At 46.0% G+C, this 24,479-nt stretch overlaps 2 protein-coding genes across 5 annotated transcripts in view; one reads left to right on the top strand and one right to left on the bottom strand.

The window, feature by feature from the left end:
* LOC111254172 (uncharacterized) overlaps positions 1–5,894 on the bottom strand; it is a 76,096-nt gene extending 70,202 nt beyond the window's left edge. The window contains exon 1 of one of the 2 annotated variants that reach the window (XM_086974642.1): positions 5,040–5,894. The gene's annotated coding sequence lies outside the window, so the exon portion shown is untranslated. Of the gene's footprint in view, positions 1–4,289; positions 4,758–5,039 lie in introns of those variants that run through there. The other variant, XM_086974644.1, reaches the window with a different exon arrangement.
* LOC111254603 (uncharacterized) overlaps positions 1,124–24,479 on the top strand; it is a 73,467-nt gene continuing 50,111 nt past the window's right edge. For 2 of the 3 annotated variants that reach the window (XM_086974640.1, XM_022815610.2), the window contains exon 1: positions 1,124–3,697. In XM_086974640.1, coding sequence (XP_086830766.1) covers positions 3,022–3,697 — 676 coding nt within the window. In that variant the 5' untranslated portion in view covers positions 1,124–3,021. The remainder of the gene's footprint in view (positions 3,698–24,479) is intronic. The other variant, XM_022815611.2, reaches the window with a different exon arrangement.

The raw sequence follows: 24,479 nt of genomic DNA, 5'->3' as shown, positions 1-24,479 counted from the left end.
TATCTATCTATCTATCTATCTATCTATCTATCTATCTATCTATCTATCTATCTATCTATCTATCTATCTATCTATCTATCTATCTATCTATCTATCCTATCTATTTTAATGATCAGTCTATCTATCTATCTATCTATCTATTTTAATGATCAGTCTATCTATCTATCTATCTATCTATTTTAATGATCAGTCTATCTATCTATCTATCTATCTATTTTAATGATCAGTCTATCTATCTATCTATCTATCTAATCTAATCTAATCTAATCTAATCTAATCTAATCTAATCTAATCTAATCTAATCTAATCTATTGTATCTAATCTAATCTGTGTATCCATTGGCCTTTCGTTTTCTTCGTACTTTTTTTCTTTACATCTTCTGCTGCTATCGCCGCTGCTATCACAGCTGTAGCCGCCGCAATGAACATCTGCCTTTTTGCTTATTCCCTGGCCTTGCCACTAGGACCGCCGCCGCCGCTGCCACACTGTCCACTACTATTCACTCCGATTGCTGCTGCTGCTGCTGCCACTACTACATCGAATGATGGCAAATAGCGGCCCCGGCCGGCTGGTCGGCCGGTCGGTTTACCGGCGCGCTCCCCCACTATTCCCCTGCAACAACAACAACAACGACGGCGACAATGGCGCCGGCGACGGCAACGACGGCGGCGACGGCGACGACGGCGGCGGTGGCGGCGGCGGCGGTGGTTGCGGCGACAGCAGTAGGCCATCATCATTCGTTTGTTCCCTGCTTCTGTCGCACCTGCAACCACCGCCTTTTCTTCTTTTTCTTTTGCTGCTGTTTGCTACCCGGAGCAGGACCAGCAGCGGCCGTTGTTGCCGTTGCCATTGTGGCGCTCGCTGCTGCCGCTGCTGTTATATTATATCGAAAAAAGGTGCCGACATCGCTGCTAAAGCTAAATAAAATATACTCGGGCCGGCGCCGACGACTGCCGGATCGGCGAGCCTGACAGGCTGCCGTACGCCTGCGATTCGCGCCAGCAGCAGAGCGCTGGACCGAGAACTGCTAAACGACGACGACGACGGCAACGACAACGGACAGCCAAAGAGAGGCAAAGGAGCTAAGAACCAAGACCCGGCGGCTTCCCGCTACGCCGCGCGGGGCGGGCCATAGCAGCCGTAAACTCCGCCCCGATTGCCGCTGCCGCCATCTCTATGGTGGCAACAGAGCATTCTATGAGGCGCTGCCGCTGCGCGCAGCAGCAGCCCCGATCGCCCCGCCCAGAGCCGGCGGACGAAGAGACCTGTTCAGCTGTCGGTCGGTTGTTAACAATACGAATACATACATCTGTTCTCTGCTCAGATCGGATAGTCGACTGGTCGACAGCAGTGGTGGCTGCGCTGTTCGGGCGAACAGAAGCCAAGACAACGGCATTGAACAGCTTAGCGATAATACTTGACGACGCAGGCAAAAGCAGCAGCAGCAGCAGCAGCAGCACCAATAACAAATTCGATTCGGCCAGTAACCAGCACGACACTGGCTAGTTCGCTGAGCGACGATCAGCTACGTTCACGACGGAAGCGCCACAAGTATCGTCACGGCGGCGACAACGATAGCGGACTAGTTGACGGAAAGAAGAGTAGCAAACAACCAAATAACTAATTAAGTACGACGAAATCAGACTTAGTCGTATGGCGGACGGGCGGACGGACGGACGATAGCAAATCAGCGCGCCAGCGATCCATGGCATGATTCTGCCTACCTAGCCTATTCGAGCTATACGACGAGTTGCCGTACGCCAATTGTTTGAACCGTGAACGTAACGCAAAGCTGTTGTTTCAGTAACTAAAAGGCAAGACCATACATCATTAAGATACTCGCGCGGTCTGTGAGCGTCTTCTTGTCGACCGTACAGCGCCGCATATCAAGTAGGAGTAGCGAAAAAAAAACAGAAAGTACCCAAGTAACCCTTTCGAGATGTTCGTGCCTGTGGCTTCGTGAGGATCACGAAATTAAAGAAGGTGTTCTAATAGTGCCTGTTCAATAGCCATGTTCGATTGTCAAATATGTTCTTGTCCAGAAGATGTACAGAGAGTGATCGTTCGAAGGCGAAATCAGATTACCTCATAGGGATGAGATATCGGCGCTGCGCACCGCAGTACACAAAAAGTCTGTAAAATAAGAATACGGTTTTTGATTTTTTTTTTGATGTAGAAAAACCTGTGTGTGCCTAACAAAAGGAAAAAAGATTTTGCAACAAAACATTTGCCGGCACAAAGTGAGCGATCGAGTAGCTCTAGTGCTATTGCGGGAAAATAGCTAGACAAACGCCGTAGTATTACCCGATGTTAAGAGAAGCCAGAAAATTTCTGCTCAAGTGTTAATACATCGGTGAAAAATCGTGTATTTTATACTAGCCGGTGCAGGTCAAAGCGCTAGAAGATGGCCGTAAGTGTGTGCGTGTGTGTGTGTTAACCAAAAATAAATCGGGCTTTTAATAATGAGATTGCCTCAACAAAAAAACCAGCATCAGCACCAGCAGAAACGTGAGTGATCATGAAACAAGATTTCTAGCCACTGTGGAGTGTTTTAGTGTGACATCGTGCTACTTCGCCCCCATCTGTCCGTGTGAGATATGAGGAACATCGTCATGGTGATGACAATGATGCCATCACTGATCCTCTATCCTGTATTGTTGTTGTTGTTGTCGTTGTTATCGTCGTTGTGAACTGTCCTGATGCCCGACCAAGAACAAGTTAAATAAAGATAAACAACAGCGACAGTCATCTTTGGACTTATATTGCCAACAGCGTCGCAGCACTGCGACGCGCGTGCCTTGCGAAATCTACTTCCATCATCGAGTGAGTAACATTTATGGTTCCAAACTGATTGACTGGCAGAAGAACACCTCATCCAGATAGTGCAAGAGGTTTGGGGGTCCGTCTATTTTAGTTAGGCCAGTGTTACCCAGCCGACGAATCGTTTTAGTAAGTTAAAGTGGTCTACCTGGTTCTCTATTACTCATCCACCGATCGGTCAATTGGTTAATTGATCGAACAATGGCCACAGACGACTGCTCGAGTACGGGTAGTCGGTCGGAAGCGGATAGCGCTCCAGTGGCAGCAATGTCACCAGTTGCCCCGGCAATGCCCCAAGACGACGAAGAACTTCTTGACGTCGAGGACTGTTCGTCTGACGCCGAGGACTACTTCCAGCCGAAGCGCGCACGTACCGACCGGGATCACCACAGTCACCATCATAACCACCACCATCACCAGGTTCGGTCTACATCGGCGGAGCCGGTCCCGCCACCCGCGCATCAGCAACCAAAGCCGTTAACATCATTCTTTATTAAGGACATACTCAGTGGCAACAAGGCTGCGGCGCAGGCCGCTGCTCAAAGAGCGGCTCAGCAGGCGGTGGCAATGAGCTCGCTGGCGGCGATCGTGCGCCCGTGGGACTCACCAAACGGGACGCCACCGCCCCGAAGGCCGCGATCCACGGACGAGGACTCGATCTCAGAAAGCGATTCCCCGGAGAGTCCCGCGTCAACCGCCGCAGCGGCTTTGCTCCACCGGCGGCACCAGGCAGCCCTGGCGGCCGCAGCGGCCGCGGCAAGACGTCAAGCGAGCGGAGGCGACCCCCAAAATGCCGATAGCTCACCTCTGGACGCACTTTTCGAAATGACAAGCAAAACGTTCGAGACACTCGAACACGCCGACCGAGCAGCTCTAGGTGAGTGATGATAGCGCCCTTTATTCCTCGTAGTAACTCTGTCCTATTTACTTCAAGCTAGTTAATTATAAGTCCTCTTAGCCTTATTGTAGTGATCCTATTGCTTCTTATTGTTCCATTCGTGCCACCGTACTTGCTGGTATCTGTAACATCACGATACACCTAGGTTGCTCGTATTGTTACTGTTACACAAAGAAGTAATACTATTTGTATTGCCTGTACATAAGCAATGATCATTCATGCCTTGTCCTGGCAAAGTAGCAGCTTTGCCCTTCGGTACTCGTTGGCAAATAGCTTTTCAGCCAATTTGAAACTACCCCTCTTATAGTCGTTTATCATTATGGTCAACTAGTAGTGTTCTATGGTAAACTGGAGACACAGATAATGGTGCATCTGCAGTCATGTATAATAATAATAATAATAATAATCATATATATGGCAGTCCCAGTGTTCCTTCACTATTAAGTAGACTGAAGTGAGCAGAGTGTTGCGTACGCAGTGACATCTCGAATATTATGATCGTTCAATGGAGCTCTTTGTGGCAAGTCATTAGAATATGGTGTATCCGTAACATTAACGAAATTATACCGACCGATGTTATTGCTAATTAGCTGATGACGTGGAGGAACTATGCACGGAACGCTTGGTCGAGATGTGCCACTTCCTAAAAATATGTTTTCTCGCCCACGCGTGCCTTAGGCGCGAGTAGAACCTCAAGAGTGTGCGTCCTGACCCAATGTTGTAGCAGCTTTTGAGGAGCACGATCATTGCATTTACTGCTGTTCCATTCCGTATATGGTTAGAGGGTTGTGTAGGTTCGCGTGCACTGTGCCCCGGCAAACGAGCCAACAAACGGCACTTTACGATGGTGTAATAGACAGTCTTCGGTAGTGTGAAGTTGATTGAAACATTCGCCAGGAGATCTGAAGCAGGACCCGACACGGGTGCCCCGCTGTGAGCAGCTCATGATGGAGTCGGCAGGATTTCTATCAGTTCGGCCACTTCGCTTCACTCGGAGGTCCGCGAAGATCGAGAAGGCCACCCCTTGAGCAGCAATCGTGGTTGTAGTGGTAGTAGTATTAGTAGAAGTCAAAGGCAACGGCCGTAGCGCGTAGACGGAGCCTGATGATGCTTAACGCCGGGCGCCAGGCGGGGAAGACCCTTCCGAAGGAGCATGACACCCGGTATTGATAATTACTATGGACCGGACGAATTTCATGCTGCTTTTGTCATTAGAACGTGCGGACCCTACAAACAGGACTCTTGACCAATTATTTTAAACTTATAATAATATTCTAGGCAACTGCTTGGTGCTACATTGACCAACCTTCCAGTTACTCACCTCCACAAAACTAATTGTTCCCGACGTCTCGATTAAGACAACTGCTTCCAATAGACCTCGTACATATGCCAAAGTCTGTCTCGTTGTCCGCTGACACTTAAAAAATACCCTCTTAAACAGCCACATTTTTGACAAGCCACATCATATATAAATGTATGTTGCCACCTATATTCTCTGTGATCCATATGACACTGCTGAACGTCATCATGGACATCGACTTCGCTTATACTGTGGTACCACTAGATGAATAGATACACAATTGAGTACATTATATATACAATACATTGATGATCTTCCCTTGCTAGGGTCAACAGCAGAAGCAGTTGAAAACTAAGACAACACCGTAGCAGCTGTTCGAGCGACCTGAGATGTTGTTTCACAAGCCAGCAGCGGAGGCTGCTATGTTGTCCTGTGTGTGTCTTCGCACCTTCTTTTGGATAGTGGAGCTCGTGAAGCACGACCACCATCGGTGGCATTAAGAGCATCTCACTTCATCTCAGATCCCTGATCCAACTAACTGGCCAATTTGCGGGACGAACATGAAGCAAATCTACATAGACGATAGTGATGATCGCAATAGTTGCTATGATCATATGAGTTGGACTACCGCAGTTTTCTTTTTCTGTGATGGTCGTTGCTCAGTAGCCAGTTTTTGAATAGTGCAGTTTTGTTACAGACCGTTCAATGTGTTGCTAGCTAGCTAGCTAGCTAGCTAGCTAGTAGACGGTCGATATGCGTTGTGGATTGGCTGTTTGTAGTTGATCTCCTTCAATTGGTACCGCCAGTACTTCATAGTCGGCGAAATGATGGCCACAATGATCACACCAAATCATCCCAGAAGCGTTTGTTATTGAACCACTGCTAATGCTTTGGCAGCTCTATTAGACAGCCACTAACACCCAGTTCGAAACAGAGTTTAAGTGTTTCACTTGAATCGCGTGTATCGCTCGATTTCAAGAGATTCAGAGTTCGATGGGATATCATCGTCGAGATTACGATGATATTTTTGTTAGTAGAAAAGACGAAGCGAGAAAACATTCTATTTCTATTAAGCAATCCCAGGCGAGCACCGGGATCTACGAGCAGGGTTAGAGCGCTGTCGTGAATTGTCCCGTCTTCCTTTCATATTGTCTTCGGTATTTGTTAAGCGTCATACAAAAACGATAATGCAGGAACGTGTGGCAATGCGCTAAGATCAGGCTTCTGAGCCTGCAGGAATTAGTCTAGTGGCTGGCTCCTAGGAACAGTCGTATGCTAATGATAACAATTGCGCTAGACTCAGTTCGACAGGAGCGAATGTGAGAGATACGGGTCGCGTCATAATAGTTGTGGTTGATCGGCCACAAAAATAGGCGGAAGCGTCGCGTACCTAATAGACGCTTTTCGTCGTCTCCAACGGCTAGTGAATAGGTTTATAAATGCTATTATGATACTTTCTTTTCCTACTCAAGTTCCATTGAAATTATTCTGACTAATGCGTCAAACCACTTGGCTCGTAAGCCGGTTGAGATAGTTTGCCAGCTCTAAACGAGATTTCGGCATAATTACCCGAGCCGCCATTTCCTATTTTTTTCGTGATCCACAAAAAATTGGGATATGGTTGAGATCGTGCACGACCCAGAGCCACCTTGAAGCCTACGGATACAACCACAAGCAGAAACTGCGTGTTCAGTCTGCCGACCCAACTTATTATACACTTGAAGGGATTTGCTGCAAAAGCTGCATGTGGTCCATTTGTAACGTGCCAATTAAAATGTGTGTTACTCATCAGACAATCGATAACAAAGGTTAGCACAGGTATGTTTGTTTTGAAAGGCTACCTTTGCATCTGAAAAAAGTCAGAAATAAACTTAAACTGATCTGTTATCAATGTAATGTTGTTATCTTTGACCAGTTTGAATCGGCATGGTTGAATGCAGAGTGACCTTCGGCGTTATATAAATGAGATATATTGTAACTTTCTTGTCGATTAGTAAGTTTAACAACTGTCATTGTTTCCATTGCCGGGTAGGAGCTACACAATCTGTTGGGCTGTTAGGGCTCAGTAGTTCAATAATAATATGGAGCACAAACCGTTTATAGGGGCAGCTTATTTCGTCTAATCGTAGGCGAAACAGCGTATCTCCACGTGACGAATGAGCAATGAGCTAGATTTCTTGGTATCGTCTACCGACCGACCTCGTGCCACGTCAACCTAAAAATCATCTACAAAACTCGATAGCTTAGACGACAGTCGTGGGACATCCAATTTCAGCCAACAAAGGTACACATAATGACTGAGAAATAGTTACAGAATCGCTTCATCGTCATGGCCATAATCGTCGTCATCATCGTCGTCGTCGCAGTCATTATCAGCCAGGACAGGTCCATGACGCATCTATTAGGAAAAAATCATTGAATAAAGCAATTCACTAATCGATCGGGTAACTTCCTCTTCGTTTGTTCCCGTACCGATTCGAACGAACGCCGCAACACTATGTCTGCCCTCTATCGGCGCTGCAAAAAATATTCATCGTGACATTCTCATTCAGCTAAGGGAGAGAGCGAGCAAGAGACGTAAACAATGATTCTTACTGCCATTTTGGCGTTTGCAGCCGGACCGGCTTACACTGGCTGACTGCTTTCGGTCGAGTTCCTTCTCACCGCCAAAATCCAGAGCAGCAGCAGCAGCAGCAGCAGCAGCAACAACAACACAAACAAATAAACCTTGATCGCTTAATGCCGGCTCGGCCATTTGTTCGGATTCTGAGTTTCCACCGGTGCCGCCGTCGTCGCGGCACCGCAACCCTACGCGATAGACTGGTGAAGGGAATCTGCAGCGTTTTGTCGATCCTGGATGCCTGTACAGTGTACAAACAAGTCGACAGGCGTAAGACTCTAGGACGAACAAAACGTCAACGGGGCTAGTTGAAGAGTCTGGAGTGAGGGCGGGTCGCTGTTGGCGAAAAAATTCGCAAAAAAACGGGCGCAAATATATTGCCGCCAATTGTCACTTTTTGCGAAGCCCTTTTTTCCCTTGTGCCATTATTGCGCCGGCTGAAATAGGATCAAAGCCGTAAATGAACAATGTTGCCGCTAAAGATACGTAGCCAAAGTGGCTGTCGCGGGAGCGTCAAGCAGGTTCCGTCCGCCGATAGATAGTTGTGCAAAGATTATGATACGACTATGATAATCAAATGTCGGGTCGCCGATTGCCGACATTCCAGTGAAAGCACAAATTAAAAGCCGACATGTGTATGAAGTACTGCTCTTAAATGGCCATGGCACCTTAAACAGAATAAGCAGACAGTGTCGTGAGCCTGTGTTTGTGTTCGAGCAAATGCTTCTACGGCTGAAGTGATTGTTGTCCTGGACAGCGTTTATTTTCTGCTGCACTGGCTCTTACTACTGCCGCTGCAACTGCTACTACCGGTAGTACTAAGACCCCGACTTTCTTCAGAAAGGACCGCCGCGTATTTAGAAAGCAGCAACGCCGCCAGTGGCTTCTGTCGGGAGCGAATTGAAGGTCGCGCGCGTGCCAATACACGTAATAGCTTGATAAGTACTGCGTCGCTTGAAATCAAATTTACTCTAAGCGGTCTCTTCGTATATTGAAACTTTATCTACAAGCAAACGGTTCCGCGGTAAAGGCTAATTTACAGCGTAAGCCGATTTGTGAACGATTTAGGTTATTATCTTGTTGAGCAAGTAGCCGAGAGGAAAGTAAGTGATACGGAACATACTACCCTCTGTAGCTACTAGCAGAGACGTCATTTGACCCAGAAAAATATCAATTGTAAATAGGTCGATTTGGGTTGTCGGAATGCATGATCGGACTGTACCGTAGAGAGGTCGATCCCCCCAGTCTGCCGATATCGGTAAGACAAAAGAAGAGGTTGCCTTGTGGTGATTTCTGTCAAAAAGAAGGACCGTTCCCACCAGCTTGAACTAACGCGTACAGCAAATATCTTTTGTACAAAATTGTTTCAATCGATGCTCTTCAGCGTACAAAGAATCAACGACGACAAATTACCCATAACGTCAGTAAGCCAAATCGTTAATCGGATCTCCACACCTGGCATCACATTCTAACGGTTATCAGATATGCATAGTACTTTACAAGGCCTCTTCTGTTTCTGCCACGATTGTGCTTAACAGAAATTAACAAAGGATTGTCATGTTTTTTTTTCTAACTGTCTTCTGCAATCAAATTTTCTGCAATAACACAACAAAATTCCCTTCTAAATGTGCGTCCTTCGAGTCTCCATTGGCATACACATCCTCGGCATCAGCTCAAAAAGCAATCTGCCAATGCTATATAATGGTATTGCATATTGTTGCTACATAGTTATATAGAAGGTCATTTGGATGAGGAGTACATTGTATTGTATGTGAATAGGTGTGTCACTCACAGTCAGAACAGCCACTGCCTTTTTGTCCTTCCTCTCACACAAAAACGTAGCAAAAGCATGTATGACTGCGCGTTTTTTCCTTCGTTGTTATGTATGAAAATTAGCCAAGCCAATTTGTCGTCTCTCTTTTGTAATCGGCCAATCGAAAGCAACGAGCAACCAAATCATTGGCGGCTATCGCCGCTAATAGCTCGAAGAAAGAGGGCTGTACAGAAGCTGCGGCGCGAACATCAGAAACAAGGCGACAGCAGGCGGCGGCGGACGCTCTCTAAAAGTCGCTCGTTCAGGTGCTTAGTCGTCCGCTAAATTTCTGTGAGAAATTTTGCTTCCATCACCGCGAAGGTTTTATGGTAGACATCAGAAAAGGTACACTGACGGGCTGCTAGACGTAGGCACTAAACGATCTAGCAGTCGATCGGCACAAGAAACGTATAACATATCTATATATCCATTATACGTATATAGATTACCTCTCGAAGGAATCGATGGTGATGAACAAGGGTTAGCGGCTGGGTCTGAGCGATCGTTCGGATAATGATACTCAGATTCAATTTCATTTATTCGACTTCGCTAATAATAGTCAAAAGCTTCATACCTACAGATCAACAATACGATATCTCAATATCAGAGAAAGTATATCGGACTGTTTAAAACACTTTGTGTTGTATCGATCACACAGGTCTTGGTTGGTTTATAAAACAAGTTGGAGAAATTTGCTAGATAGCCAAAAGATGCTGTTAGGAGGACGTATTATCTATTACAATACGCATCTGGAGCATCGTAAACGCATATACCGTCAGGGGTGTGGAAATCTGGTTTCCTGCAGAGTCTCTGGCGGATACCATCCACGGCAAAGTGAGTGACCGCTTGTCTGTTTAGCCGGTTTACTCCTTTCTATTCGTTATTCCTCATTGCAAAGGGACAAAGTAGCCTCTAGCAATATGGGCGAATTTTCGCTTCCAATTCCTAAGGTCGATTTCGAAGCCTTTTGTAACTGGCTGCTCAAAACGACGACGTAGTCCAGCCATAGCAAGCCGGCTAGAAGGTATGAGAGATGATTTTGGGTTACTAGGTGTAATCTTCGTGCTCTTTTGAGGAAGAAGGCTTCAACACGATTTAATTGCTTGAAGTTCGCTGCTGTAAGGATCGTCCGAATGAAGCGTACCCAATACATTATGATAAGAGCTACCCTAAAGTCCAACAACCTGAGAGCCGTTGCGAGCGACAAACGACAAGGTGATTAGATCACCGATGCGGCCAACACATGTTTACATAGGCAACAGGCGACCTGGGGAGGTATGAGGTGGCAGCGGCCGCTGTCCTGCCTTCCCCTCTAAGACACATCGCCTCGATCTTGGTTGGATTCACGATCAGTCCGGAATCTGGGGTTGGCGCGTGGAGCCGTACTTAAGCTTAATGCACTCGAAACCTGCTTGACCGTAATCACTATATCGTTTACACACGGCGCACCTTCGGCTGACTTCCTTGACCCTCTTACTTACAGTGAGATGGAGAATAAGATTGTCACCCTGTTGCCTGACGACGACAGAGTGCCCAACTGTTGCCCTGACAGTGGGGTCACTCCATAGTCGATGATTATTTTGTTCCTCCGTAGAACCGCAATGAGAGAGCCGAGTACTGCCAGGAATTGGGAATGATGATACTAATTCTGCCTATAGATATATATGATATGCGCTGGTTAAAACAATGAATTTTGCAATGTGTATGACTTCAGCAAGTACTGAATAGATAGATGTCTTCGGCTTAAAATTGCTTAAAACAATAAATATCCATCGAAGCGGTTTGGTACGTGCTACCACTAGCAGCTGTGCTGAGCTGATTTTCGGTCTGCGATCATCAAGAATGACAGATGATTCTTGAGCATGCTTAACCAAAGTGAGGCTGCGCGTTTATGAATGTATTCGATTTGCAAAGACTATCTACACAGATTTGGCCTTAGGACATATCATAGGGCACGATCGAAGTCTCATGAATACCGTGGGCTAGCCAATTGGCGAACGAAACCGGTAGAACACCTTGACTTGGCTGGCTCTTGTTCGGTAATTCCGTTATTACTTACGATAGAGATAGAATGGTAACGCTATGATAATTAGATCATACATATGCTCCACCATCAGAGTGGACAGTGGCCGATTATCGATACGGGTTTCTGTTTGGCAACAAAGCCAAATGGATCGAACTTTTCTACATCGGCTAGTCAGTCCCAATTTGCGATGAGACTGGTCTTCGTATACTAGCGCCCCTCATCCATACCCGCTTCGTCAAGAAGGTGATTGATTCGCGGTGACAGGCAGTTTGTACGAAAATAAATAACAACGTGTACCGTAAGAGTGCGGAAGGCTCAGACGGCAAGTACGCAAGGGTGTCCTCACAAAGAAATTTTGATGACAAAATAAACGTCCGGAACGATGAAGGATAGGGGACAGGAGAAGTCATATTGTCTTACTGCGCAATCTGCACAGACTTAAGCAAAGTCTAGCGCTAGATTCGACGGAAGGAAATCGAAACGATATTTACTTTTTTCTTCGTCTATTATATCGCATTACCAATTCAAATGATGCGGCTGTATTCTGCTAAGAGACATTACCAGTCCTATTATATGGACGTCCACTTGAATATCGCTAGATCTCTTTCACTTTTGTCCAGTTGGGAGGCTGGTTCGTGAGTAGGGCGTTGCGGATTCCACGCATCCCTCTGTAATACCATAGCGATTTAGATTGTCCGTAATCGTTCGTGGCGGCGTATGAGAACGAAGCGTCGATGCCCCCCAAATTGCCGACACAATATGTTTCTGGCCTTTCGTTGTATAAACCTCTGTGTCTTCTTACATACCTGCCCCCAGATACAGCAGTTTCTACCGCAGGTTAAAACACCAGAACACCGGTTAGTCCTTGGGCACAATTGCAGCTAACATGTTCTTCTCAACAGCTGCTGCAAGCGATCGCAGAGGCATGCTCATCAGCGATTTGTGCACGATGTTACTATCTGTCGCTGATACCGCTGCTCTTCAACACGAATGTACGCAGACAACTACCAGTCGGAAGCCTAGAACTTCGGTTAGAATACGGCCAGCGTCTGCAGGCCTACCCCCCCCCCCCCTTGAGTCGCTGCTGAATAGAAAAGAGGCAACCTTTGCTTCTATGATGGAACCGACGCTAGCGTACGCGGTACTCCTCAAAGAATTCTTCCGCCCCGAAGGCCTTTGAAGGCATGCATCCGCTTCTTCTACGTCGACTGACTCAGTTCTCACTGCGTCTAGCGTTATAGCTATACATAACGTTGCTGCTATTGCTTGGTCAGACGCTGTTTTTTCACCCACAAGGAACGTCTGGACGCTCACACGCCGAAGATTTTCGCGATGGCTGACTGCACTGCTGTATCTTCTTATGAACCTGTAAGTCGGGAAGCGTACCAGAGAGCGCCCGAACGAGTGCGCTTCGAATAGAACCCGCGCGGGGAGTTAGACTAGTTAGCCAGCAACCACGTAAACTGTCTACCATTGGGCCGGTTACACCAGTTCGGCGCTTTGGCTATCGCCAGCAAATTGATGAGGTAAAAAGATGGCTGAAGGAAGCGAAAAATCGAGTTAGGTAGCCAAAATGACCGAAAGCTCGCCAGCCGGTCTTCTGCTCGCGCGGCCACTATACGGTGACATCATCAGAAGCAACAGCGACAACGATATAGAGGTAGAATTCAGAGATGTGGAAGTGAAGCCGCGCAGCAGCAAAAGAATAAGGAAATGAGCAAGTTCCCGCACGACGTAGCCACACACAGCTAAACGTACGCTAAAATCAGCTAGCCTAGTAAGTGAACCCATGGTACGGGTATAATCGTCGTGTCGTCCGTACCGACATCACAGAAGGATCACAGTAAAGGCCAAAATTTGAAGAATATTGATCGCGAGTCGAGATCGCAACTTAGGTTAGGTATGCCACGACGGTTTGGCACAGAATACATTTCCAAATGAATTCTCTGCTGCACTGGAAACGACATGCGGGACGGAAGGGACCGTCTTAATTCGTAGATGCTTGAACTCACACGCCTGTTCTATCAATTCAGATCTGGAGAAGGAATTGGATATAAGCAGCTTTGTTGTTGTTGCTGTTATCAATGGCAGTTAACAATAACCGTAAGAACTACGGGTAATCAATATATACGAATGAAGTAGGCACTTACGCAATGGCTTGGCCGATCAACACAGTTCCGTAAATAGAATGCGAACAAAAGCAACTGGTATGTAAGCATCTGGGCAGCGAGGAAGAGTTATCCTTATGCAAGTGTGGCTTACTAGCGTGCATCTGTATTAATGTAAGCATATGTCTTGAACAAGTCTTGGATTAAGCGAACTCCTCAATTTCGCGATACAAAGCTTTAAATATACCTAATTATTTTGACAGCGATGTTGGCCTATCTCAAACTTTGGCCACTGACAGTGATCGCTTCCGGGCGATGTTTAGTCTAACTGACGGTAACAACAGACAAGGCCACGGTCTACTAGGCCACTTGGCTCTACAGTGTGAAATCGTCCAGGCTCAACGGGCATTTTTACTTCAGCAACGAAACGTTTCGTCCGTTCGTACACACACACACACACATTTATACTATGAGGGCCTTTTTTGCTTTAGTGCAGGCTTGTCGTCTCAGACATGCAGAAACTAACAATATTAAGAGCGATGTTTTTGCATAAAACTGTATAAATTTTCTAAAAAACAGTGAGGTGTTTGATGACTCCTCAAAAAATTTACCATTGGGTCGGCAGCTGACATAAATCTACTGAGAGAAGGGAGCAAACAATGAAACGCTCGCTCGTGTAACTAAACTAGGCGATTGCCGCAAAAAAATGTATTGCTACATCCCAACGTACTACGACTTGGACCATATACGCATTAATCGTGTTACGGTATCGAACTGCTTAGGAAATGGTATACCTACTTTGTAAAAAGGGGTCTGATAAATTCAATTGACTGTACGATAGGTAGCCAGGCAGACAGGCAGCAGTCGATGCCCTACACAATGCAGTGGCGTTCCTCCGAAACGAACCTCGTTTGGATGGGTGTACAGTAAGTACTGCACCGCTTCTTTAGCGTCGCCGTAGATCTGTCGCCGTTCAACAATCACTGACTGCATGGCTAGCGTCCCCGTATGGCCGCGATCGTGTAGACACCAGCTATTGCTTCTTAGCCAGTTGATCTTTATTGTGTAGTTGGATCCGTCTTCTCCACTCACGAACATGATATAATTGCTTAGCCGGATTGGCAAGTTTATCCCTGTTATCTCGCTTGTCGTTTACAAGCCCGTCCTATCGACTCCCAGCAAAGTCAAAAGCCACTCAGGCACATCTACCTCACCTTGTCAATGTGACATCATTTGGACGAGCGAATTTCAGTCTACCATTAGCTTACGTCCGTACATTGTCGTATTACCAAGGGAGCACATGACCCATTCGTCACGTTCGACTGTCTCGTCCTGATTTGATAGAATACGAAGGCCTTTTTTGCCTCTATTAAGGCTATAGACGTGTGCCGTCGAACCCTTCCTTGGCATCAAACTGTTCTTATCCGTTGACAGAGCTTTTTTCTTTTTTCTTACTTTCCATTTCAACCAAGTAGCTGGTCTTAGCCAGTTCTCCGAAAAATAATTAGGCACAGTGATGACGACGTCCTCTGACTGATTACTCAGCTTGCACGGATAATTTCGAAACAGTGGCAGCTGAAGCAGCGGCGCATCAGTTCGCCACAAAAACTCCATGAGTCGCCAAACCACAATACAGTCATAGTAATAGGCAAGACCATGGTCAAGGCGTGCGCATGATTGTAAATTTGTGCCTTTGTTATAACAGACAGACAACGATTTATCGATGTGATCATCATATTTGACACGCTCACGATCGCCGAGAGTGATCACAGGCCATGGCGGTCAGCGACCGCTTTACCCTACACGTTACAACCCTATTATTTTCAGTGATTTTTTTTCTCAAATATCTATATAGAAGATATATATATATATATATATATATAATGCCGGTGCTAACAATTAAATTTGAGTATTATTTATTTATTTGTTTGTTATAGTTAGTTCGGTATATTTTGACACCCTCGAGTCAACATTCGAGCTGCGATTGAATATAGCCTATGTTATGTCGTTCGTTTGGGCATCGACTAGGGCAAAAAAGTAGAACAACATCTATGGGAGAGTTTGAGAAATGAATCAATGTAGATATATTGTTGCGGCAGTAGTAACGGTAGTGTCATGGTCGTCTCAAAAATTAAACGGGTGGCCGCCGTTCAGACCAGATGGTATGGTAGTTTCCTATGCGAAAAGAGTAACAGAAAAAGAAAAAGGTTTGGAGATGTCCTATAAAAACAAGCAAGCCAGCAAAAATCTATGAATCTTTAATTTGCCGTTTTCTAATTAATACGAGAACGTATCCGCCGACACCGAGCACTTACATACGACATCGCCTAACGTCACCTGATTTGTTCCCCCGGCCACAAAACACGCACACCCTTCCCAGCAGCTAGTACAGCAATTTACGCGATTAAGATACGAGTATATAGTAATTTTACGTGATTTCGGCTAATTAACAGATCTGTGACCAACCGATGACGACGTGTTGTGCGTCCATTAGTTTTCACTGAATGAGTAAAAACAAAAGACGCAATCAATGAGTAAACACGATTACACAAACCGTCATCATCCCGATCGACACATGGTGGCTAACGGTCATCGTGATATTACGGTCATATACGGTGTTATAATCATATAGAGTTACTAATAATAGGATTCTAGCTAATAGTACCATGATCTTATTTGGTTTCACTCAGTGGCACGAACGCTCGCTGCCTGAGACGCAGGCCTACTCTGCTACGTCACCTGGGGCCTCCATTTTTGAACTATCTACCGTTTGCCATTTCCGTAGAAAAACAATCTCAGTGTACGTTTGTCGATCGGTGTGGCCGTTCTGCTTTGTGGAGTTCCAACCGAAACTTCAGTTAGCTTTTCGTATATACTCGAGATATTCGTCGCAGCATACGATCAGCGAAGCGATATCGGTAAACGCTCCGATCGCCGGATAAAGCACACAATCTATAACGAACGCTTGAGCGTTATGTGTGATGACCGAATGTAGTAGTGCTTAAGTAAAACTCTGAATAGAACCAGCTCGTCTATGTTGTTCTTTGTTCATACTAAACAAACGCCGTCAGTACGCCATTCTGCAACTGTGCTAATCGCTCTCGGGGTTCGAAAAAACACCGAAAGTAGACGATGTCAAGACAAAAAAACCTCTTTTTCCGACATTGGTCATCACCATATAGAATGCTGGCGACCTTTGTCTCATCGTTGACTTCTTTCGTCTTCGCTTTTTTTTTAATTTTTTTTTATTCTAGGCGTCACACGTGGGGAAGACCTGCTCTCTTGATGCAGGTTCACAACACGGTGAAGGATTGCCTTGTCCTTACCATCAGTCGTCTAGTGTAGCACATGACTTATTGACTGTGCTTGAAGAACAAGCCGTCAGCTAATTGTCAACTGTGGCACAGTACGCGCGTAGACTTTACTCTTCTCCTCGCTTTTCTTGTGAAAGCCTTGGGTACTTGAAGCAACTCATTGACCATCCTTTTGCTCCGAAGTAAACCAACATCAGAACTGTCGTCTAGACTACTCAGAATCGGATGTGCGCTGTGTTGGTAGCTTAATATTCCGAGACACCCACTCTCAAAAGCGTTGCCGATTCTGCCGCCGTTCGCTTTGCCCCTTAATTCATGTTACCGCTGTCGTTACTGTTGATGCTAATGCTGTTGTAAAGCTAAACAGGATAAAAGAAGGACAGACGATTCAACATGCCTCACAGTGGGCTTGTTGTTGCTGTTGTTGTTGCCGGAAGATTGGAAAAGAGCACTGAACACAGTCGCCGTCGTCATCGGCTATGACGATGACGACGGCAACATTTTTCTTGCCGGGCCTTTTCCGGATGCCCACCATAGCCACCATTGTGAGAGCCACGTTTCTGCTACAACTAGGCTCGCGCAGGGGTTAAGCACGAGTGCGGTCGGGCCTACATTGATGCCGTCAGATTCGTCACATCACACAATGAAGGTGTCGACGGTGTGACTGTTATGGTTTAGGCAGCATTGACCGACCTATCGTGATTGCTGTGCTATTCAACTGTTCTGTCCTGTCCTGTCGTTTTGTGACTGCCGCAGAGATTGTTGTTGTCTTGCCGTCCCCGTTGGGCCGTCGATCATTGTTCGCGCACTAGTGTTTTCTCAGTCACCCGCCGCTGCGGCATATGTTCAAACGGCTTCCTTCCAATGCCACTACAACAACTACTATTACTAATACAACCACACCGCACGTTAATTGGCAGGTTAGGTTTGCTCTGTAGATCCCCTTTGTGGCAAAGGCGACAGCCAACTTAGTTTTAGCTGGCCTAGAATCAGCGGCAATCAATGGCTTGGCTTCAAACGTCCGTCCAGCCAACCGATCAACCAATTTCTCCTGTTGATTTTTTTTTTCACTCGTCGAGTTTTCGCACAACAACACAAAGTATTACACGTACACACACAGACTTAAGTACATAGAGGGATCATCAGACATGGCAACCGATTCGACAGGCTGTTATTGCTTAGTTATTGGCCGAGGCGCCGCGTCAACGTGTCCGAGAAATAGCTCAACGGGCAACGAACGGCTTGAAGCGGCACCGGCTGGCGCGCTATCTGAAGTAGTAGCAGCAATAGAAACGGCAAAAGAAGGCCTAGAGAGCACGCGAGCCGACGCGAGCTGGCAGTGGTTAAGACAGCAACATATTAGGCCCTGCGAATAGAACAAGATGACAGCCTTTGGTCCTGGCCGTGGTATTATAGATGGCCTAGTGATAGGTACCTCACGGCCCATTAGTGCTTACCAGAGGTCGTTGCTTGGTGATAAATAGAAAATGTTTTATCGTTTACTCTCCGATGACAATGAGAATTAAGCTGTCTTTACTCGTTACCGAATTAAGAGGAAAGGGTCACACCGCGTCATTTCGATACCCCTTCGTATGTCACGGGCAAGGGTAATCTTCCATTGTTGGTCGACGAGAAGTGACCGCAAAACAGTCGAAGACATAGCCATTGGTGCTCGATAACGACTGCTATAGTGTTACTATGTGCCTTGGCATCAACGAAGACTAATACAATAGCTTGTTAAGCAAACAAATGACACAATTTGTAAGTTTTATCTTCCTTGAAATTTTTACACGATCCGACGCAGCTGCTCGACGACTGATAAATCGAGAAGATAATCGAAACTCAATAGGATAGATGTGACAAGGTTTTATGAACAGACTAGTTCGTATTTGTTTATTTGGAAGTGCTGCCTTTTGCGCGACTCACGAGGACGCTGTCCTCCGCGTCTTTATGCTTTCCATCGACCGCCATGCTAATTACAGACAGCGTAGGCCTGCAGCCTCTATTAGACAACTTTATTATCAGCAGGACCCGGAACTACCTTGACAGCGCATCCACGATGTTCACATAGTAAAAGATTCAGTTGACTTTCACAGTCAGAGGCCTGCGGGTTTTCCCCTGCCACCCCTCTATCACGAATACATGGCTAGCTATTACACAAATACTTCATATACTCATAGCGATTTAGTAGCTTTAACGAGGAATTGCTAACTAGATTGCTATCGCCAGCCTCGCTAGTCCAAAGGGACCACAAAAAACGATTCGTATCCCCGTGTACTTTTTATTTTCTATGAATGTTTGCCAAATACGGTCGGACTCATTAAGTCTTCACTGTCTATTCTAGCCTCACGTCGTTGTTATTGCTCTTCTAGTATAGTGGTTTATTATTTGATGTATGAACTCAATCAATAGATAATTCGACCCATCGTCACAAGCAACATCATTCAACAATGTGCCTAAAGCAGGACCTCGAAACTTAGGATAACGATAGTTTTTTGATTGCGAAGAAAAACCAAATACTGATTGTGTGCGTATGTGTGAAACTAGCTCGAACTGGAGAAAATGTCAGACACAAGGGCAAAGCGACAGGGAGGGGGAAGGTGAGAGAAACACAAGACCAGAGTGTTTGATGTTGGCTTCGGTTGGAATTGGTCATTCTTCGCCATCGGCTATTAATTCCAAGTCTTTATTTGAACTTTTACTCCCTGTTCGAGCTAGAACACAGTTTTTGACCGTATCATTACTTTTCGGATGGAATAAGTGGTTGTGTCCGAGGCGATTTCTGGCGGGCATATTTAGGCGATGACTTAGCACCTACATTATACCTAAGCAATTCAGGTAGCAGTGGCTGTGCTGTCGATCAAGCAGCGCCTACCAACCCGCGCCTGCCGATGAGCCCATATGGATAGCAAGATATTAAGACCATATTACGGCAGGCTATCCGACCCTTCACTAAAAACTCGCCAGTCTACACTAAACCAGTGATCGGTGCAGTGTTGGTGTCGTTGATGGAAGGTCTGCTGGGTGCTTTCGGCTTTGACAGTGCGGCCTGCGAGCAGGCTATGCAAGGCCTGCTCGACTCTCGACACTCACGGTTACTCTTAAAGCGCGCACTCTTCATTTACTAGAAAAAATTGCAAACATAGGCTACGGCCATAGGATGAAGACGATATATTATGCTGCACTTTAGAGGTGCGATCACCACACAATATATGGCATAGCTCAACTGACCGCCACTATCTCATTGTGTGCATCTTTAGAATAACGATGACACAATGCCACCATCGCTCATCAACATGGTGACGACGAGATAGATAATAGCTTGCGGCAGTGCACATTAGTCCGAAAGGCCACGCGACCAACGGTAACACCAATAGGACACATTACCACTCAGGTAGCAGCATCACAACCTGATTACGTCTTCGATGTGTTTCTTTCTAGTATGTCCATAGCTTTTCGTGGCTGATCAAAAATGATGAAACCATAAACATAGAGAAATTCGTAAGACACATTCTGTTGCATGAAAGCGGTGACAGTGACAATGGTAATGCTACTGCCATTACACCTTGCGCGAAGTGACGACTTTAAAAGGCACCACAGAAAAGAGACAGGACGGCAGAACGTGCTTTGTTGAGACGTCAACAAACGCACACGTATCTGAAATGGCGTTTATCACTGCTACATATATATGTATAGACAAGAGAAAGGAGAAAACGAAAAGGATCAAGATAAATACCTTTTAATTCCGTAAGCAGCAAAGGCTTGACGGTCGGTTACACGTCACGTTGCGACGGGAACGTTTCGAGAAGAGACGCGCAAAAGCCAACGAAAGCGCCTTTACTTCGTCTTTTTAGCCAGATTGGAATTTTTTTTCTAAACGTAAAATATTAACAGATAAGCAAACCCTTTAAACAACACATTGATTGATTGCAACAGTTTTTTTCTAGATATCTAAAGGACATATAACGCTGCTGACTTGAGCACGCTGGGCTTAGGACGCGTAGACGCAAAGCACGTACACACGGGTATACGCTTCTTGCTAGAATTAATAATTTACTTTGTATTTTGTTGAAAAATGTTGCTAATCTGGTGTAATAATTGATGTCTGCGTGGAATGCTCCTGGGCTAGTGGGGACTCGTCACACCGTAAAAATTACTTTTTGCTTGATTTGCATTGCTCTGCTCTGGACACATACTTCTCTTCTTTCCAGAACAGAGACAGATCTGAACAGCCGGTCGATATCATCGTCTGACTCAAAGCCCGACTCCTGCTAATTGTAGTTTGCCAACCAGTTTTACCCTCTTAAACCGCTATTGCACATGTCGACTACGCAAATAATGACAGCTGAGTTTTGCGACACCGACGTCCTTATTTTTCATTGGCATCAACGTCTGATCGAGACCGACTGGCAAGTCCGTATAAAATATCGCATCTGTAATAGCTCTCAGATTACACCGTACTCCCACATACTCTGGCTTCGATTCAAGATCCCAGCCTTCATCTTACCATGGCAGTGAAGGAGAATGGCTAAGTTACGGATACCCGCAACGAATCCTGGCTTGCTGGGTCGGTCGGTCTGCCCGACGTTCGGCCCGGGGGTTCGTTACCTAATATTAATTGGTAAAAGGCCGATACGCAGGTCATTACAGCGACTTGGTAACGTTACCATCAGCAACAATCAAGCAGGAGCTTCCTTCATTAACCGCCCCTTGTCTGATCCACAAAACTAGAATCGTCTAGTCACTAGTCCTTTCGAGTCTCCGACCGTGTCTCTGAACCTCACCTCTCTGTATGAAATAGCTACGTTGATGAGGTGTACGCATGTATGATGTAGAAAAAAGCAGACCGTACTAAAGAAACATGAGCATCAACATTCGCAAAGATGAGAGACTTCTTTAGTCTCGATCAGCACCAACGCTCTCTTCTGATACGAGAAAAGTGCATGGATCATAGGCGAATATATGGGTATATACATGACGAATATGGATAGCCGACATGGATGTCAGGATTGGCACGCCATGTCAAATAGTATCTGGACGACACAAGCATAAGAGCGATGACCCTAATGGCCCTAACTGCGAGCGAAAAGCCGAGGGTCGGGGCGAATGAAGGGCGATGGAGCAGACCCCACATACTGCTCTGGCCTTTTCTTCTTGTCTTGTCCAGTGGTTATGCGGCAGTTGCGAACAACGGTGCCATCTGTGTGAAAATGGTACTATTGTATTTGTTGCTGTTGTTTTCGTCGGGGGAATAACAACTATCGTACACAACAGTCATTCGATAGTGGCACAGTTTTCGTATAATAAGTGGTTGTATCTATGCCCCATGTGAACGACGGGGGAAAGGGCGGGAGGAACAATTGATTTGACAAAAGTATTTGTTTTTCGAGTGGCCATAGAGGACGGGCTACAGAGAGAGAGAGAGAGAGAGAGAGAGAGAGAGAGAGACAGAGAGACAAGGGTCAGCAAGAGGACGACAGAGACACAGCTGCCACAGAGAGCGGTGGAGCAAACGTTCAATGGGTCAGTCGATGTTGTCATAACGCGTCCGTTTCGTGTGCATCTATTCGGAAACGTGCATCGGAGTAATAGTTTATGCCGACTGGCATAGATCTAACCCAACAGACTCCACAACAGAAATAAAGCATCAGGGAACAAGTAGGATACGCCATGCAAGTGTCCCTTTTTATGACGGTAAAGAGCTGATCGTCATACATATCGTCGAGGGAAGTACTTGGAGAAACTGTGTCGACTGTTAGAGACACTCGTTTCCTCAGGTCAGAATAAAACGGCTATTAATGATTACCTACAATGGACAGCAACGGTGAGCCTTTCTACCTAGGTCGATCACTGAGCATTATCGGAGTAACTATGGAAGCCAAAGGCAGCTGTTGATCGATGAGTTTATGGCCTGGCTGATGTTGTAATTGTCCAGTTACTTGCGTTCTTTTGCGCCGTGGGGCCACTCACTAAAAACGTATGGATGGGTGTTAAATTTTGTCTGGCAAATGCGTACGATTTTCGCTGTTGTGGCACTGCTGATACCAAATTATGTAACGATACCACCTTCTCTTCTACCGTTATAACAATGAGTAGATAGATAGACGAGAAAGCGGGCGGAGTCTTCCGCTGCCAACAAACCTAAGCAAATTCAGAGGCGTCGTGTGTACGAGCCAATAGCAGCATCGACAGCGGTAACTAATACCCACCATGCCATCAAACGTCTGCATGTAGCTCTGTGATCGCGTGATGGTGAAGATATAAGGTAATGATAGATTTCATTCATCAACAGCGGGGTAGGTAATATCCAGTCCTGCTAGGGTCGAGCCATCAGTTTAACGATTTGTCCAATTGAGCAGCGGTCGCAGCAGAACAAACCGCGCGATTACTACCAGCAACATTGAACGGCAGGACTCAAAACTCATCAAGCGCGTGTCGATCGATCAGCCAGCCAGAGCTATTGAGCCGAGCCTATCGGACCTATAGAAGCGTATTATTATTGTATCTTTTATCTACTGTTCTCTAGTATAGGATGTACGCTCTGGTAACGAAGCTGATCAGGCTGGGTTGCTTGCGGCATAAACTGTAATTGTTGCACAGCGATGACGGCGGCAACGGCAGTGATTGGATGTGATAGTTATATCGGTGGTAAAATAGTCGTAAACGTTAGCGAAAGTATCAAAAACCGCAGTTTCTGTAGCTATTTTTTTTGCTGGCTGGCGATTACATGACTCGCCGATAGAGCAAAGGTCCTTCGTGTCAGGTGTATGTAACATCATTGTCGAATGTGTGATACTTCTACATCGAACCGGACAACCCTGACACGGTAACACGTTTTTAAATGACGAACTAGTAACCTGAATAGCCTGAGTTCCGACTAGGTGAAACAGCAGGCTATGACCAGCGGTTGCCTCTGAATGTGTCGGAGGCAATTGTGCGTGACCCGCTCATCAGTCCTTCCCAATGTTACCTAGCCGGCCGAACTCGGGACGCGGAATAAGAAGGCCTTTTCCAACATTCCCGTTGGAAATTTCGTCGAACACGAACAGCTAATAGAATTACAACTTGTAAGTAAATGCGCAACGTTGATCTGATCCCGTGATTTTTCCTGTCGGAAAGAGTATCGGAGCACGCTATAAACACAATAGATTTTAGTTACATTGTATTATAAATTTCTCGATACGGCTTAACGCAGAGCTCCTGATTAACTAGCATTGAATCTTTACCCGTTCATTTAGTAATTAACTATCAGCGAAATCAGTTATCCACTAGTTACGCCCGACTTCGATGAACATCCCGAGGCATACGGTCGTGTTGACTCTCCGAGCATTGCATATAGGCCGCTGGCCTATTCCCATCGCTGTTTCACGCTGTGCCACGCGTGGATACTGTCTTCTCAAATGGCGGCCATACTGCAGAGGCAGGCTATTACTGTGGTGTTACACTGTCTCTTCGGCAATGCTTCCATTCCGCCGACCCTGGACTCCTGCAGTAGACGTCAGCATGAAATGTGTTTGAGAGCGTGACTGTTGGCGACCGCGAATCGTTTAGCGCGAGCTTCGGACCGAAAGAGAAGACAG

The sequence above is a fragment of the Varroa destructor genome, unplaced genomic scaffold, assembly GCF_002443255.2.
Source record: "Varroa destructor unplaced genomic scaffold, Vdes_3.0 BEIS01000007.1, whole genome shotgun sequence".
Lineage (NCBI taxonomy): Eukaryota > Metazoa > Arthropoda > Arachnida > Mesostigmata > Varroidae > Varroa > Varroa destructor.
The sequence above is the reverse complement of the archived record's forward strand: the minus strand, read 5'-3'. Positions and strand labels throughout refer to the sequence as shown.